Source organism: Hippocampus zosterae, chromosome 12 (assembly GCF_025434085.1).
Source record: "Hippocampus zosterae strain Florida chromosome 12, ASM2543408v3, whole genome shotgun sequence".
NCBI classification, from domain to species: Eukaryota; Metazoa; Chordata; class Actinopteri; order Syngnathiformes; family Syngnathidae; genus Hippocampus; species Hippocampus zosterae.
In genome coordinates, this window is record NC_067462.1 from 21,073,630 (window position 1) to 21,093,226 (window position 19,597).

Sequence of the window (19,597 nt, forward strand, 5' to 3'; positions counted from 1 at the left end):
TTGCCCGCATCGCAGATCCACATGGTTGCTGACAGCCACGGCCCTCCTTTGGCAGCTGCGAATGGGAGCCCCATTCGCACCTACAGCATGAGGTTCGTGGAACTGTGCTTCAGTGGGCAGCGCTTTAGTTGGGACTTTGTTACAGCGCGTGTCGATGTACCTCTTTTGGGGGCGGATTTTTTGTGCGCTCATGGACTTTTAGTGGACGTGAAAAACCAACGTTTAATCGACGCTGCCACTTTCTGTTCTTACGCGTGCACACTCGGACCGGCTGACATTATCCGCCCCGTATGCTGGAGAGGTGTGGACATTTTCCACCGCCTGCTTGCCGAATTCCCTGCACTCACACAGCCCACCTTCACTTCAGCGACTGCCAGGCATGGGGTGGAACACCACATCGCCACCACGGGCCCACCAGTCTACGCTCGAGCCCGGCGCCTGGACCCGACCAAGCTGGCTGTGGCCAAGACGGAGGTCGACAATAAGGAGCGCCTGGGGATTGTCCGCCGCTCTAACAGCCCTTGGGCCTCCCCTCTCCACATGGTCCCTAAACCCGGCGGTGGCTGCCGCCCTTGTGGAGATTATCGACGGCTCAACGACGCTACAACGCCCGACCGTTACCCTCAGCTCACCTAGCCGGCAAGGTGAATTTCTCCAAGGTCGACCTCGTGAGGGGCTACCATCAGGTTGTCCGTTCAGCCCCCCCCCCCCCCCCCGACATCCCTAAAACGGCAGAGATCACACATTTTGGTTTATTTGAGTTTCTACGCATGCCGTTTGGACTTAAGAACGCTGCTCAGACCTTCCAACGTCTGATGGACTCTGTGCTGCGGGACCTTCCCTTTGTTTTTGTGTACCTTGACGACATCCTGGTAGCAAGTTCTTCCACGACAGACCACATGGCACACCTCCGAACCCTTTTTCAACGGCTCAGTCAAAACGGACTTATCATCAACCCTGCGAAGTGCCTGTTTGGCCTCTCCACCATAGGGTTCTTGGGGCACAGGGTCACGGAGGCAGGCGCAGTTCCTCTCCCGTCCAAGGTGGAAGCCCTCACAGCGTTCCCACGCCCAGTCATCGTGAAGTCCCTGCAGGAATTTCTTGGCATGGTGAACTTCAATCATCGTTTCATCCAAGGGAGCGGCTCGCACTATGCGGCCTCTTTATAAGGCCCTTAAAGGCAAGAAGCCCAAACACACTGTTGACTGGACTGTAAGCAGGGTCAGGGCTTTTATGGACACTAAAGTAGCTTTGGCACGAGCTACGATGCTGGCACATCCCTCCTTTTCTGCCCCTGTGGCACTGACCATGGATGCTTCGGACTACGCGGTGGGGGAGGTGTTTGAACAGTGGGTGGACGATACCTGGCAGCCTCTCGCTTTTTTCAGTAGGCAGTTACGCCTCCCTGAGCGGAAGTACAGTACTTTCGACCGTGAACTGCTTGGGATGTACCTCGCCATCCACCATTTTCGACACATGCTGGAAGGCCGACCACAAACCGTTGACCTTCGCCATGTCCAAGGCCGCAGAACCATGGTCCGCCCGACAGCAACGCCAGCTGTCCTATGTCTCTGAGTTTACTACAGACATTCAACACGTGGCGGGGAAAGACAACTGTGTTGCTGACTGCCTCTCCAGAGCCATGGCTGTAGCGGTCCACCTGGGTCTCGACTACTGCAGTATGGCGAAGGACCAGGCTTCCGACACCACAGTGCAGCAGTGCCGGTCATCCACTACAGGTTTGCAGCTGAGGGACATGGTCTTTGGCAGCTCCGGCGCCACTTTGCTCTGTGACGTCTCCACAGGCACCCCTCGGCCTGTGGTTCCCTTGAGCTGGCGACACCCGGATTTCTATGCTGTCCATGGACTCTCTCACCCGGGGACCAGGCTTCTCAAAGACTGGTGGCAGCCAAGTTCGTGTGGCACAGCCTAAGGAAGGATGTCAGAGATTGAGCTCGTGCCTGCGTGGAGTGCCAGCGGGCCAAGGTTTACCGCCACACCAAGGCCCCTTTGGAACACTTTCACGTGCCTGAGCGACGTTTTGACCATGTCAACGTTGACCTGGTTGGCCCCCTGCCTCCTTCTCGTGGCTGCACTGACCTGTTAACTATGGTCGACCGCACCACACGTTGGGCAGAGGTCACCCCGCTGTCATCCATTACACCAGTCGACGTGGCACGGGCGTTTATTGGCATCTGGATATCCCGTTTTGGCGCCCCTTCTGATATTTCCTCGGATCGCGGCAAGCAGTTCACTTCTGAGCTTTGGACTGCAGTGGCAGACGGCTTGGGTGTGAAGTTGCACCGCAACACAGCGTATCACCCGCAAGGCAACGGCCTTTGCGAACGTTTCCACCAGTCGATGAAGGCTGCTCTTCGTGCCACTTTGAAGGATGGCAACTGGATTGACAGACTCCCGTGGGTCTTGCTCGGCATCAGGACGGCGCCTAAGGAGGATCTCCGGTCTTCCTCTACGGAGCTGGTTTATGGCCAGCCTCTGCGGGTGCCTGGGGATTTTGTGCCGACTGCTTCCACTCCTTGGTCGGCCACAGCACAACGCTCCACCCTCTTGGACAATGCCAGGCTCTTTGCCCAACTGCCCACTTCCTGGCACGGTGTACCAGGTTCTCACATGCCCAAGGACCTCCTGTCAGCTGGTTATATGTTCATTCGCGTTGATGGGCACAGAGGGCCCTTGCGCCCTCCTGATGAGGGCCACTTCCGGGTTTTGGAGGCGGGACAGAAACATTTTGTCATTGACATGGGGGGTAGACCCGAGCGGGTCTCAGGCGACCGCCCTAAGCCAGCTCACTTGGACTTGGCCGGGCCGGTTGAAGTGGCTCGCCCGCCGAGGCGGGGGCGTCCTACTATCGGGCGCTTGTCTCCTAGCCTTCCCCCCTCTGACCCCTTCCCCGTGACTTCCCCGTCTCCAGTTTCTCCTGTTCCTCCGCGATCGCCCCCTGAGGATGCGCTTCCTCACTCCCGCGTGCTGCGTAGCCGTTACGGCCGCCGGATTCACCCCCCACGACTTGAACTTTAGAGTGTCTATTTTTGTAGGGTTTCTGGGGGGATGTGTGGAGTGACTTCTATGTACACAATTCACCACCAACTGCAAACGTGTGAATGCAATGTTTCATATGCTTGTCAGAGAGTTCACAATCATTTGTTAACGGGGTAGAAATAATTGCAGTCCCTTTAAGGACCGCCATGTTAGTCTGCTGGTTTCTATGGAAACTTACTTTCGGCGGGTCTCGTGTGGCGTTTTTTTGTTGTGCTAATAAAAAAACCGACACACTCTCTCGGCGTGCGAACGTGAGAAATTGTCGCTTTCTTCGAATTTCTACAATTTCCACAACATACTTTAACAAATAAATATACTGAATACATAAACACGGCTTGAAGTTAGCGGTTTCGCATCATAGTGTGCGAGTCAAAATTAGCATTTTGTGAAATAAGATTAGTATCCCTTTAACCTTTGTACTGTAAACAGAAGGCAGGGAAGCCATGCTAATTGCAAAGCTAAAATTGACACAAAAATGTGAAACACAGAAATTAAGCACTTGAGTGTTTGAGTACACTCTTCAAGTCTGTCATGGACCGTGTTAAACCGCACAGTGTACAAATTTGACAACCAAAATAGGATCCACTCTAATATTTTTCTGCAGAGAAAATTATACAGTTACAGGACTGAAACCGGAAATTACTTTCTGTACGTTATGCTTTATGTCTGCTGGGAGAACAAGGTAACAACAAGGTAAAAAGTAAGTTGATATATTTTTATAATTCCAGTAGTTATTTGTTTGTTTTTAAAATACGATTCTGATTGGATGTTGACTTAAGATTTGAGTTTTAATTTTTTTAAATTAATTCATCAATGTAGCTTTGCAAAAGGACTATACAATCCACACATGGTTATAGTTTTAGTGTTTAATAAGAGCCTTATTTCAGGGCCATGGGTTTAGCTGAAAAAAAAACTGCTTCTCAAATTTAGTTATTGATTAGTAAAACTACTCAATAAAGAAAAATATGTTATTTGGAACCTTGTATAAATCTGCTGTGAATACAGAGTACAAATATAAATATATACAGTAGGTGTGTGTATAGGGATGAAAATGCAGAAACAATAAAAGATCAATGACATTCAATATGCAAGCTTGAATGGCTGGGTATTGGGCCAGGTTTTGAAGAAAACTCTTTTTTGCATTTTATTTCATACGGTGGTTTTAATATAGTGAACAGAACCGAATTCTTCCTATCTTGTATTTACACAGCATCGTGCTTTGATAATAAGTCTACTTCGACCAACGACCTCCATGATTACCATGTCACATTACCGGATGATTATTGTGTGCGTATGTGTGTGTGCATGTGTGTTATGTTTACCTGGTGGCCATTATGAGAGTTCAGCAGCTGTAAAACATTTTAGTGGCAATACCCCGCTGCACAGCACCCTGCTGCTCACACTTTACCGCCGAGGCCAGCTTATGGCAACGTCATCATTCCTGTTACGTGCTAAAACTATGATGAGCTCTGGCATGAAGTCACACTTGGTCGACATTTTTGTTTGTGGAGACATTTTGTTTGGTCCAGCGATAAATATGATGAGCTCTTCTCGTCTGTGAGTGTCTGTCTTTCCGTCTGTTTGTTATAGACTTGAACCTCCACCATGGAGCCCCTGCAACGGTTTCAGGACTTCTGAAACCCAGGAAATGAAAATCAAGTGTCAGCAAGTTGATGTTCTGGTTAGAGTGAAATGTAAATGAGTAGAATAAACAGTTTACTCACACAGATGTCATCCAGAGAGCATCCGGCATCATCAAATGTTTGAAATGAGGACTTTTTCAAATGCAGAGACCTCTCAACATTTGATCATTGGGATCAGGAAGGAGGAATTTCAATTTATTTATTTTTTTAACACAGAATTTGTGCAGTCAAGGTAGATCAAGCGCTACAAGTAACGCCCAAGACTGTGCAGGATTACATCTCGATCAAGAAATAAAGGGCTGTACTTTTTAATTGTAAAATTGTATTTTTGAAAATTCAGGGACAACAACAATCCTCCCCAGTGGTCAATACAAGGCGCTAAAGCACCTCCAGTGACTTACTTCTCCTATCAAAACACTGGATGAATCTATTTTTAAAGACCCTCTGAAGTCATTTTTATGATTTGTTTCCAAGATTCATTAGATATCTGCCAGTTTAAGGTCTGTTTAAGAGGGAGGAAATTTCATCTGTGCTGTATGCTAGACATAATCTGTGCATATCTGTGCTGTATGTTAGACATACAGCACAGTTGACAATAAAGTTGTACTTGATATGTTTGAAGATGAGTGTTGAAGAATCAGTACAATGTATTTTGTTTTTTGGGTGGGGGACATGTATACTTAAACTCTTCACATTCTCATTTGTGTAGAATTTTGGGGTGTGTCTAAAACATTATGTTAAACATTAAAGTTATGCACTCAGTCCCCTCGCATGAGTCAGCCATCCCCCACTCAATGGGTCATTCCAGAATTGGAGGACATTTTACCTCGCATCCATCAAATTGTCAATAATCCACATTCAAAACACTAAAACAAGTACCGTAAATTTACTTGTCTTGAGACCAAATCTAAAACGAACTCAGAGAAAGTAATGCTTAATCTCAAATAAAACACTTTTTAAATGTCAGTTTTTGATGTCATTTCTTTCGTTGCTGTCTCTTGTAACCATGGGAAGAGCAAAGGTAGTTCGTCTCTTCTGTTTTTCATCCATCCATCCATCCATCTATCAATTGATTTTCTGATCTGCTTATCCTACAATACAATACAATACAATACATGCTGATTTATATAGCGCTTTCACAACAGCGGCAGCTGTAACAAAGCGCTTTACAAAACAGTTAACATAAAGTAAAATAATAAACACAACACATAACATAAAACACGGACAGTCGTGCAGTCCTAACCACTTTTCCGTCACACGCTTTGTTGTTTGAAGCGGTTTGAGATGAAAGAGGAGAGAATCAAAGTGTCCTTTAACCAGTGGATCAGAGACATAATGCTCAAAATGTGCACACGTCGGCTACAAGCTAAGTTTCAAAGTCAACAAGAAGCTGTAGCATCCATTGATGAAAAAAGAGATTGGTTCACTTCTCCTGTCCCATGGAAATCCATTTCAATTCCAAGCGGCAACCTACGGTTCCAAATACGCATCGGCGCTCTTCGCCAACGCTCCTCTCTCCTCATCCTCAACTTCAGCGGCCATCCATCCAGCCGCACCAACGCCAACTGTCCAACAGCGCTGACATAGCCACTGAACAAATCGGGGTTGTGAAAAATGCTGCCCATTACTGGCGCAAAAAACACAAGCGCCCCAGGTCTATCCAGCACCGACAGTCAATGGCGCCGACATTCGCCATCCTCATGAGGGTTGCAGGGCGTGCTGGAGCCTATCCCAGTCGGCAGGAAACGGTTGCCAGCCAATTGCAGGCAGACAAACAACCATATGCGCTCAAAATCACACCTTGGGAGACGATTTAGAGTGCTCCGTTAATTAAGGTATCCTTTATTTGGCGTGCGGCCGAAATGACCAGCTGCACGGTCACTGTTGCGCTCCGCATATCGAACCACGTCATGGGGGTAAAAGAATAGGAGCGATGAAGACGGTGATAACAAGGATGTGTATGCGCGTGTGGTTGTCCAGTTGCGTATGTGTATGCGTGTACAGGTCATAGATGCTTCGTCGAGGTCTGCTCATTATGAAGACAGTCCCGGCTTATCAGTCCATGGCCGAGAAGGAGGGGGGTGGTGGGGGGGCCCTAGACTCCATGCGTACTTCCATCCAGGGGAAAGGCCAGATAGCGTTGTTTGTTTTGGAGGGACGGCCGCCAACAATTACAGACAGCCTTGACTCCTTGGTCTGTATCTCCTCACTGGCGCCGATCAGTCGGATCCGAAAATTCTTTCCGCAGCGCGGATTCCAACTTCTCCATGGTGTTGTCGATCGTGCGGAGTCACTCCAAAACCGCAACAATATTGCGGTTGGCCTCAGTCACCGCTTGAGTCTGAGTGTTGGACATTCGCGCCAAGCCATCCAGAGTGACCGGCAGCTTCTTCACTTCCAATAGAGCCGTTCCCGTCGGTTGAATTTTGCGATAGAACAGAAAGCTGCCAACACCAAACAGCAGCATACCTGTTATCAAAAGGCCAATAATGTAGATGTCTTCCACATCCTCAACGGACAGTATTGCAAGGCACACCATTCTCCACTTTCTCCATGGATCAAGGCCGTACCGGCAGCAAGTGTCCCCGGGGGGCAAGCAGGCTCCCCACTGCCCGCTCTTTTCGGCTAAAAAAATTTAGTCGATTACATCGAGAGACCAGCCAACTAATTCCATGGTTAGTTCTTCGGACGAAAAGGCTAGGAAAAAAGTTAGACAAAGACAGCACAAGGACTAAGTGGCGAGCACGGAAAGGGTGGAGTGAGGGCAGGAGGAGCAGTGCAAAAAGCGTCCGCCTTTGTCGAGAGCCAAGCAGAAAAGGTTAACCTGCCATGCATGTTTTTTGGAATGTGGGAGGAAACCGGAGTACCCAGAGAAAACCCACACAGGCACAGGGAGAACATGCAAACTTCACACAGTAAGGGCAGACTCAGGATCGAACTCTCCACCTCTGCACTGTGAAGCCGACGCGCTAACCAGTCGACCACCACCCTCTGTTTTTCACATTTTTGGAGCCTATCCCTTCGGGCAATAGGCAGGGGACACCCTGAACCGTTTGCCAGCCAATCGCAGGGCACACACAGACAAACAACCCTTCGTGCTCACACTCATAACTTGGGACAATTTTGAGTGTTCAATCAGCCTGCCATGCGTGTTTTTTGGAATTTGGGAGGAAACCGGCGTACCCGGAGAAAACCCAAGCAGGCCCGGGAACATGCAAACTCCACACAGGAAGGCCGGAGCTGGGATCAAACGCACGACCTCTGCGCCGTTTGTGGATTAAGTTTTCGCTTAAATAATATCAAGCGAACCATGAATTCATATGAAAGACTTCAAATAGAGTCGACTTACTAAACATTGACTTGCAGTCTTCATAAAATTCTACTGAACAAGTGTGGAAAATTCTGTCTATTACATTGCAATGCCAATTTGAATTTGAGTAATAGTTCTTCACCTTTTAGCATCAATGACAGTTTGGAGTCCTTCGTGATAGTTGCAACTATTTTCATGGTTGTTTGGGATCTTCCAAGACACTCTGGTGGCCACAGCAGGAGCTTGCCTTAGTTTTCATTTATTGGTTGCAGCGACATGGTTATCCGGAGACATTTTTAAACTGTTTTGTCTATGTGGCCGTCCCATTTCTGAGATCGAGTGTGGACGCTTTGTTTTGAACAACAACTAACATACAGTACCTACGAATAGTGCATCAATGTTTAAGGCTTGTCACCTGATCTTATTTAACATGCACAAATAATGATGACCTGTGACCTGACCACTGTAGGAACCACTGTTCCTGAAAGGGTTTATTATTTAAAAAAAAAAACACACACACACAACAAACAGGTCAATGTTGCATTCAATATATTTATTTATCATTTCCTTTTCAAGCACATTTTCCCCATACATGTGAATATTTCCAAGGAAAAGGTAGAGTGAGATCAAAGTGCTGACAAATTGAGGGTGGGGGACCCCCAACCACTCAAATAGTCGTCGTAGTTATCACGGCGACAAAAACCTCTCTTCTTCCAAAAATATATTTAAGTGTGACATGTATATGTCCACCAGCACTCACACACATAGCTGCTGCAAAAAAATACAACTCTTGAGAAAGTTCTCATGGTGTAAAACCACTAACCATCCATCACCACCACCTAGCAAGCAAAACAAGACTATGTGGGCGCAACCTACTCCTCACACAGTATGCACAACGGAAGCAGCGATATGTAACACTGACAAATTTACAGCAGGAAAAAAAAAAAAAAAAAAAAAGATCGGAAAACTAACAAACAAAAAGGCACTTTAACCCTCACGTAAATTTCATTTATCCCTCATGGCGGGCTTACTGGCAGACACCTTCAGTCAGAGACAAATAGCGTAAACACAAATATAGGCCACGTGGTTTCTTCCTTCAAGTTTTCTTGGCACTTAAATTGGCAAATGCTCGCCACGAGGCGCAGCATTTACACCTGCCCACAAACACAAGCAAAAACAATGAGTCATCACTCAGTGATCGCCAACCAAAGAGCACCACAACCCTACTCCAACAAAGCCAAGATGCGTGTGCCTGCAAACAAATCTCTCCAACTCACAAGAGTGAACTGCCAAGATTGAGAGTCCCTTACATTAGCTTGAGGGCACTCTAAATCGATGCACCCACCCGAAATTAAGGTTTAAAAAAAAAAAAAAAAGCAATGGGGGCCAGGATAATCAATCCCTGAGCAACTGCTCGTTAGCTTATTTACCTTCTTCATCGGCTAGATAGGACAAAGATTCCTCAGGGGGTACAGGAGGAGTGAGATGGGGGAGGGGGACAAAAAGAACATGACGAAAAAATAAAACTAATAAAAATGAGCTCCAAACACCCACCAGGATTTTTCTAAATGGGGCATTAAGCCAACACTGGTTCGTTTAAAGGGTCAGAAAAGAAATGACAACCTGCCTCCCCCGAGCATCACGAGCCAACTCTATCAACTAAAAATTAAAAGCGAAAAACCCAAAAGAACCCTTGTTGGTCCAGAGTGGGAGTGGGCAGCATGTCACTGGTTTGTTGGAAAGCACTCGGCAAGGTACAACGAGCCAGACGGAGGGGCAGGGCAGGGGGCCACCCGCACCCTTTAACTTCAGATAAGAGTTGCTGCCGGTTATCTGGGGCAAACACGGGCGGCAGTGTACTGGTAGAGGCAAGCGATTCTGAGAAAAGGCCAAGGCCCATGTTGGGGACAGTTGGTGCTGCGGGCTGTTTGGGTAGGTGGCTGTTTTGGGAATCGCTGCCCCTTGCATAACAGGCCAACATACAGGGATCATCGACACTGCTTTACAACGCTAATAATAATAGCATGATGTCATCAAACACACCTGGTATCTTTACCCATGACCACACATGGAGTTAAGGCAGCAAGTCCCTCCACCTGACTCCAGTGAAGACTGAGTGAGGATAATTATAGAAGAAGGCTCTGGTTGCAGGGCCAGCGTGGGGACTCGCCACGTGCTTCTGCATGGAAGGCCCGAGTAGGACCGTGGAAGCGACGTGCCTTTTGGGTCTGGAACGCCACAACACAAAAATCAAGCTGTGTGCTTTGTGGTCACAAACTCGCATTGTCATGATTAATCATTTCGATGCCTTTGCTTGAAGGTGCCGACACAAGCACCGGCACGAAGTTACGAACGCAGCGATACATGGTCATGTGACCAAGATCAACTCAACTGAGCACATTCAGATTTTTTTTTAAACACATTACAGGCACTTGGTTTTTTTTTTCTTCTTAGTTCACCTGTGAGATTTCAAAGTCAAAATTTGAATTAAAAGAAAATTGATTCCTCATAATATACCAGATTCACCAACCTTTTTTTCCAATTTTGGGTACACCTTATTACACTTTCCCATAGATAGCATTTTTCAACATTTTCCACCTTTTTCATACTCAAAGGACGAAGGGAAAAAAGAAAAGCAAAAAAAATAAATAAAGCCTATTTTAAGGCTTCATTGTCATCAACAGCCCTTTAACCTTTTAAGGGGTGGTCGGCATCCAGCAAGAAAGAAAATTGGGAATAACACTTAAAAATATCACATTGATGCATCGGAAGAGAAGGAACACCAAAGGGTTCCCAAAAAAATGAAAGTCTTCATTCAGAAAATGTTGTGACCTTCTGTTGTCTCATTTTTTTCTCTTTTTTTGTGCCCCTCCCAGTCAACCCGTCAGTTGCACGGCAGCCATGTGGGAATGTTCTGGTTGGCCACATAGTAGTTGCTGAAGTTGTGGTCGCGCACGTACGGCGCCGGCTGGTAGTAGCAGGTGACGCAGGAGGCGTCCGGTATGGCGTTCTGCTCGGCAAGTACACGGAAGGCCATGAGCGAAATGAGGTGCAGGGTCTGGCGCCGCTCGTGGCCCATGAGGCACACGGTGCTCTCGTTGACCACGCGACGCAGGATCATGAGGTAATCGTACTTGCTGGACTCCTCGCCCACAAAGTGGCTGTGGAGGTACGCCTCCACTTTGCGCTGCTGCTCGCTGATGTCGGGGAAGTCGATGAAGAAACGCGAGCACATATAGCGCTCCAGGCCCTTGAACTCCTCTTCGCTGGCGGGCCGAAAGTCACGCACCAGAAGGTTGCAGTACTTGAGCAGCCCGCCGCCGCGAATCTCCTCAGGACGCTTGGTGGCGATGAGCTTGTCGCGCAGGTGGCCCAGTGCCACATCAAAGTCACCGTACACGCTCTCGCCGTTCACCGCCGGGTGGTGCTCGGGCGACATGGGTTTGGCGGCGGCTTCACCCGCCGCGTAGAAAGCCAACACTGAGTCCAAAACGATCTGGAAGGAGTCAACGCTGAATTCGAACTGGCGGCGGATGCGGTCGACGAACTTGAGCTCCACATTGCGGCCGTTGTTGTTGGACAGCGAGATAAGGCTCCAGCGGTCCTGTTCCGTGTTGACCTTGACCAGCTTCTGCACGTAGGCCTCCTTGAGCGTCGCCGGTGTGATCTTCTCCTTGTTGACACCCTCAGGTAGGAAGTCCAGCAGGGTGCCCAGCACCACGTCGCGGATGAGCCGGAACTCGGACTCGTGCGGCAGGTCCACCCTGAAGATGACGTCCAGGTCCTTGTAGCTCCAACCCAAGTCGCGCACCAGCACGTGGCTGGCCGTCGAGCCGTTCAAACGCACGTCCTTCACGCAGACGCCGCTCAGAGTCAGGCTGGAGCGCACCCGGGCCACAATGTCCTTCAGACGCACCTCCAGCGTGGGGAAGTTTCCGCGGCCGTGGACCGGCACCACCTCGCTCAGGACCTCGTCCAGGCAGTTCACTTGCTCCCATGACAGAACGCTGACGGAGGCGCTTGTTGCCACTTTGGCGGCCATCTTCTCACGTGTATTTTAGCTGAGAAGGAAGTGGAGACGTGATGGTTACCGGATTGGAACTTTTCATTTAGACTTTTGAAATTCAGTTATTTTTAATTGGTTTTCTTTATTTGAAAAATACTAAGACGCACATACACTCGCACATTTATATTTTTGCTATAGTATTACTTTTATAAACATAAAATGTGGTTTTAGTTATTTTAATCAAATAGAAAAAAATGCTTTTCTCAGTTTTTTTTTTTTTATTCGGTGTCGTTAAACTACCAGGCACAGGTGTCAGCGTCTTGCATGGGGGCATGGGCGCCCCCGCGCGATTCTCTGATGTAAGATGATTCACGTTGAGCAGAAATGGTGGCTGCCACATCAAGGAGAGCACCCCAGAACCTCAATGACCTGATGGCTGCCCTTCAAGAAGAGTGGGATACCATGCCTCAGCAGACGATAAGTTGACTTGTCAACAGCATGTGATGTCGTCAAGCTGTAATTGATGCTCAAGGGAACATGATGAGTTATTGAAACGTTGACTTTTTTTGTTGTGGTGTACCCATTAATTTTTAACTTTTGTTTGTTTCAATGAATTGCTTGAGATGAAGAACTCACCAGTGCATCCTTCTACTTAAATGTCCTACTTTCACAGTAAACTTTTTACATTTTGCATAAATTTCACTTGCAAGCCAAATATCCCTAACTTTTTGTGAGTAGTGCGCGCGCGCACACACACACACACACACACACACACACACACACACACACACACACACAGGACTTATTCTCTAATGAACGGGTGGAGTAACAGGTTCCTTGTACATTCTACCATCTACTCTAAGAGCATTTAATTTTCCATGTGCATTTTTAAATTACTCTTTCGGATGACTAAAATCTTTTATAGAAATTTGTTTCCCTATCAAATTGGCTTTACTTGTAATGGTGGTAGACCTTAGCACTTTGTAAGATTTTCTTTTAAAACGGTCCACTAGATGCCAATAAAAGTATACAGTACATGCTGTATCTAATGAAATGATCTCTGAGTCATTCATGTCATGTTGTCAGTCATTTTGCTGGCACGTCAATAAAAAAAAAAGGTTTCGTTTGAATGGTAGCCAATGAGAGCAGCGTTAATCCCAAGTGTAAATAGGGTTTGGCAATATTTGATTTCACCCGTGTGTAACAGCATCACACACACACACACACACACACACACAAGTGAGTGAGTGAGGCTTCCAGAACAACTCGAGCGCTCGGTCCATTATGCCACTTTTCCAGAGTCTTCCTTAAAAACACGCGTACACGCAAACACGCGCACAACCGCATCCCAAATTAACCAGCCGAGCTCGAGTGAAAAATAAGGTACATTTAAGTCGTACAAAGCTTTGGTCTCCCGCAAGAAAAAAAGTGTTTAAAACGCCACATCGGTAACGTCAACAAGGTGGGTAGCAGGTTTGCTAGTTATTGAGTTAGCGAGTTAGTTCTGAAGTTAGCTCGCCCATATGGCGACACTCGGCACCGGGCATTTAACACAGCTGTTTGGCATCAGTCCACAAGACAGGGGAACGAAACGTTACATTCACGTCAACCGCTCCGAACATACGTTTTTAATCGAGACTCATTCTGGTTTTAATTTAGCCAGACCAAAAGAAACACAAAACAAGAGATGGGAGAAATACCTACGTTTTCAAGAGTTCCCCGCGGTCATTCAGGGTGTGTGCGGAGGTATAAAAAGAGGCAGAAGATATTACATTTCCTTCGTGCATTCGCAGAAGCCAGCATTAGTCCACGCAGGCTTGTGACACTGACACACGTCGAGGCCAGAAATGTTCGCTCTTTACAGCGTCCTCCCAGTTGTTGGAAGTGCAGTTCTTTTATATATCCGTGGCACGACAGAGTGGATCAGATGAACATCCGCGCAATGATAGAGTCCCACGGGGACCTACTTGTTCTGAGTGTGTGCGTGTGTGTGTTTTGATTTGGCTTCTCAAATTGAAAAAATAACTCAACAAAGCTATTAAATGAAATGCAATATGTATGAGAATCATTACAACGCGATTTTAGTGATGTTCTTTCTGTTTGTAGCAGTGTGCCTTATGAGTACGTTGATTGGTCATCCGTGTTTTGCGTTGCTATGCGACTGGAGCAGGTTCCAACTTTTTAGAGCTGGCGATTTCTCCAGTTGATGGCATATTTTGTTGTCTTACATAGGAATACATTTATTGAAAATTGAGAGGAAATATTCATCATAAGGGAGATGTTGATAGGCGAGCATGTTTGTTCACGAAACTTCACAATGGGTTTTTTTTTCTCTACAGTAATTCTCGTTATTACACGGTTTATATTTCACGGCTTCGCTGTTTCACGCATTTTTTTCGTGCAGTTTTTTAAAAATATAATTGTGTACCACATTCTCATTGACTAAGGAGCTGTAGACCAATGACAAGTCTCCCGCCTCATCGCTGAACAGCTTGCAAAATTTTCTCCATGACAAAACCCTCAATGTCAACGAAACTTTCTGTACAGTATTTCTAAAAACTGCTAGTTGTTTGTCAGAAAACATACATTTTTCTTGTTTTTTTATGCTTGAGCGTGAAAAAAAAGTTTAATTTTTGGTTTCATTCAATACAGTATTATATTGTACATGTGATAATTCTAAAAAATAAAGATCACTCCTTCACAGATTTCACTTATCACTGGTTCTTTTTGGAACATAACCCCTGTGATAAATGTCGGATTACTGTATATCAGAATCAATCATCTTTATTGGCCAAGTATGTAGAACACACAAGGAATTTGTCGATTGATTTAAAATTATTTTGTTTTTTTTGTTATGTACTGTCGTTAAACGTCTGTATGTTGGTTTATGAGCAAAATTACCTAGTAAACGTGAGCTTGTCCATCATCTTAACCATATACTCTACATAAACAAACTCATGATAACCCAAATAAAAGTAATATTTTTACCTAATTTCATTCATACTAATGTAACCTACTCATAGATGGCCTGGGATGAAATGGTCCATCCGTCCTGGACAGACACCCATTTTGGGCACAGAGGACGAGAAGCTTTTTAAAAAGGACACACTAAGCAAGGACATACCTGTAAGTGGGTTTTCGTCCATCCCTTTAATGATTCCTAACCGACTTATGAACCGACGGACACCCATTTTACCAACAACTGACAGATACAGGCCCAGCCTGTCTTACGTGTGTAATCCGCCAATACACTACTTCAGACCAAATGTGACATGCCGCTTGTCTTGTGCGTGTTGACCACGTTTGTATGCGGGAGGGACTGACTTCACTTTGCTTCAAGGAGACAATAGGAGGAGCCCTCGTTCTCCGTCCAAGTTTACACTCGCCAGACATTCTGGTAACCGACGGTTTTTGTGTTGACAGCTTAATGCTATCTTGAGTGACACTTAAACAGTTGTAAAAAATTAAATCCAGCCAGTAAAGAAACCCGGATGTGTTGAATGTGTCTCGATGCCTGCCCACCCTCCAAGATGCATATTCCCTCCCATTTGAGGCACGGATTTCTAAAACTAAAGTTTTAAATTATTATTGTGTTATTTCAACAATTGGTTTCAGTTGTTATTGCTGAAGTGGGGTGGCCCGGTGGTGGACTGGTTAGTGTGTCGGCCACACAATGCAGAAGTGGAGGGTTAGAAAAATTTGGATGACCACCGATCGCAGTTTTGGCACATTAGGTGATATTTGAAGTCAAGATGGCGCCCGAGTAGGCAGCCGTCGGCAAGCGCTCTCATCAGCCTTGCTTTTTTTTGTTGTTTTTGTGTTTCTTTTGTCACTTGTGTTTGTTGTTATGTCGTGTGGACTTTTGACTTTTGACCTTTGACTTTTTTCAGCATTTTTTGGCCACGACAATCATCAAGGAGGAGACTCTGTGCTTGGTGGTTGCGCCTTTGCGGCAGCATGGATATACCAGCACTGTTTTTGACTGGGAGGAATGTCGGCGCCATTTGACAGTCGTTGCTGGACAGTCCCGGGGCGCTTGTGTCTTGCGCCTGTAATGGGCAGCATTTTTCACAGCCCCGCTTTGTTCGGCAGAGAGATCGGTGCTGTTGAACGGTCTGCGGCTGGATGGATTTAAGGCTTGAGGAGCCGACGATGAGAAAAAAGAAGCGTTAGCGTGGAGCGCAGATGCAGATGTGGAACTGGGAGTCGCGGCTTGGAGTTTGAAGCGGATTACATGGGACAGGAGAAGTGAACTAATCTCTTTTCGTCAATGGACACCACAGCTTCGTGTTTGCTTTCAAAACTTAGCTTGTAGCAGACGTGTGCACACACACAAAGGACACTTTGATCCTCTCCTCTTTCATCTATAACTGTTTCAGACAACAAAGTGTATGCAGAAAAGTGGTGAAGATTGCACGACTGTCGTGTCCTATGTGTTGTGTTAGTTTTGTTATTTTGACTTCAAAATGGCGCCGCGAAAGTGGCTGCCTTTCCAGCAGCTCCTATATTTTGTTGTTTTACTTCTTCCCTTCATAACTTTGCTGCTGTGAATTAGGAATTTCTCCATTGCGAGACTAATAAGATAAGAAAACCTTTATTTATTTATTGTAAATTTCCCCAGTGTGGGACGGATAAAGGACATCTCATCTTATCTTATCTTATTTAAATTCCTACATTAAGGTTTAAGGAAAAGTGTATTCGAGTTGTTGACTGTGGTTGAAAATATTTCATGATTCAAAAATATTAAAATGAATGTTGTTCCTGTCGGTCGTCATTCATTTTGTCACACCGTAGCCTGATCGTGTGAAAAAGATACACAAGTAACTACATGAGGCGTTGTTGTGTAATGTGTACGTGAATGCGGGTCACACTGAAAGAACATCCTCCTTTTCGGAATGGTAACATGAAACCAGCAGTGGAAGTGTGTGACTGTGTGTGTGTGTGTGTGTGTGCGCGCGTGTTTGAGGGGTAGACCGAAAAAAGGGGTTCTACATTACTTGTGAGTCAGCAGAAGAGGAAGCGAACTAGCAGCATGGGAAATCCTTGACTATGTAGAGACCGTCGATTGTCTTCTCTTTCATGTTGTGCTGCTAATACAATAAAACATTTATACCACATTGTTTTCAATTCACAAAATACAAAACATGACATTAGGTACACATTAGGTTTTGATAAGAAAACCTTTATTTGTCTTACAAGGGAGAAATCCCCAATTTACCGCAGCAACATTATGAAAGGCAGAAGTAGAAGAACAACAATTATATAAATATAAATAATAAAATATAAATATAAACATATTAAAAATGATTCCTTTTTTAAAAATGGGACAGTGGTAAGTGTTCAAGCAGGATTTTGAAACAGCCCTGAAAGCTGTCTGCACTCCCATCGCATTGTCCCTGCACCTGTTGGTCTGTGAAGGGTCGTGGAGAATTAAATCTAAACGGTGAATGAGTGAAACAGCGAAAGCTGATCATATCAACAACTCACAAGGAGCAGAACACATATGCCGCTTATCACCGCCCCACCGACACACACATACACGCACACATCTTAGGGGAACACGACATTACATTGCTTCACAGTAGATCGTTTTTATCTAACCGGTCATCCATCCATCCATTGTCCGAACTGCTTAATCCTCACTAGGGTCACGGGGGGAGCTGGAGCCTATCCCAGCCATCTTCGGGCAGTAGGCGGGGGACACCCTGAATCAGTTGCCAGCCAATTGCAGGGCACACAGAGACGAACAACCATGCGCGGACACACTCACACCTAGCGACAATTCAGTGTATTCAATCAGCCTGCCATGCATGTTTTTGGAACGTGGGAGGAAACTGGAGCACCCGGAGAAAACCCATGCAGGCCCGGGGAGAACATGCAAACTCCACACAGGGAGGCCGGAGCTGGAATCGAACCTGGTACCTCTGCACTGTGAAGTCGACGTGCTAACCACTGGACCGCCCCTCTAACCGGTCATGTTTAAAAAAAAAAAAAAAGTCCATTCCATTTTCTGTGAAACATCAGTTAAGGATTAATCATCATCATTATTAAAGTGAGACGGGTGTTTGAAATGACCTTATTTCGCAATAGCCAATTACCATAAGGATAATCTTGGCCCCCCTCCGTGAGTCGTCACCTTACCGTGGTGGAGGGGTTTGTGTGTCCCAATGATCCTAGAAGCTAAGTTGTCTGGGGCTTTATGCCCCTGGCAGGGTCACCCATGGCAAACAGGTTCTAGGTGAGGGGCCAGACAAAGCACGGCTCAAAGACCCCAATGATACAATACAATACAATACAATACATGCTGATTTATATAGCGCTTTCACAACAGCGGCAGCTGTAACAAAGCGCTTTACAAAACAGTTAACATAAAGTAAAATAATAAACACAACACATAACATAAAACACGGACAGTCATGCAATTCTAACCACTTTTCCATCACACGCTTTGTTGTTTGAAGCTGTTTGAGATGAAGGAGGAGAGAATCAAAGTGTCCTTTAACCAGTGGATCAGAGACGTCATGCTCAAAATGTGCACATGTCGGCTACAAGCTAAGTTTCTAAGTCAACAAGAAGCTGTAGCATCCATTGACGAAAAAAGAGATTGGTTCACTTCTCCTGTCCCATGGAAATCCACTTCAATTCCAAGCGGTGACTCACGGTTCCAAATACGCATCGGCGCTCTTCGCCAACGCTCCTCTCTCCTCATCCTCAACTTCAGCGGCCATCCATCCAGCCGCACCAACGGCAACTGTCCAACAGCGCTGACATAGCCACTGAACAAATCGGGGTTGTGAAAAATGCTGCCCATTACTGGCGCAAAAAACACAAGCGCCCCAGGTCTGTCCAGCACCGACAGTCAATGGCGCCGACATTCCTCCCAATCAAAATCTGTGCTAGTACAGGCGTGCTGCCGAGAAGGCGCAACCACCAAGCACAGATACTGCTCCTTTGACGAATGTCGTGGCCAAAAAGCGCTGAAAACAGTCCATATCAGGTCCACACAATGAAACAACAAACAACATGTGACAAAACAAAAGACAAAAACAGCAAAAAAGAAAAAAAAAGCAAGGCTCTTGAAGAGCACTTGCCGAAGGCTGCCTACTCGGGCGCCATCTTGGAAAAAAAAAAAAATGATGATTACGATAAATGGATCTCGGTTTCCCTTGCCCGGACGCGGGTCACCGGGGCCCCCCTCTGGAGCCAGGCCTGGAGGTGGGGCTCGTTGGCAAGCGCCTGGTGGCCGGGCCTACACCCATGGGGCCCGGCCGGGCACAGCCCGAAGAGGCAACGTGGGTCCCCCTTCCCATGGGCTCACCACCCATGAGAGGGGCCAAAGGGGTCGGGTGCAATGTGAGCTGGGCGGCAGCCAAAGGCGGGGACCTTGGCGGTCCGATCCTCGGCTGCAGAAGCTAGCTCTTGGGACATGGAATGTCACCTCTCTGGCAGGGAAGGAGCCCGAGCTGGTGTGTGAGGCAGAGAATTTCCGACTGGATATAGTCGGACTTGCCTCCACACACAGCCTGGGTTCTGGTACCAGTTCTCTCGAGAGGGGTTGGACTCTCTTCCACTCTGGAG

General features: G+C 46.6%; 1 protein-coding gene across 1 annotated transcript; it reads right to left on the reverse strand.

Moving 5' to 3' along the window:
* Nucleotides 1-8,545: 8,545 nt before the first annotated feature.
* tent5c (terminal nucleotidyltransferase 5C) lies at nucleotides 8,546-13,863 on the reverse strand. Its single transcript, XM_052083056.1, has 2 exons — nucleotides 13,714-13,863; nucleotides 8,546-12,065 (listed from the first exon to the last, which is right to left on the reverse strand). The coding sequence occupies exon 2, from the start codon at nucleotides 12,053-12,055 to the stop codon at nucleotides 10,898-10,900; it is 1,158 nt and encodes a 385-aa protein (XP_051939016.1). The 5' UTR covers nucleotides 12,056-12,065; nucleotides 13,714-13,863; the 3' UTR covers nucleotides 8,546-10,897.
* Between the last annotated feature and the right edge of the window lie 5,734 nt (nucleotides 13,864-19,597).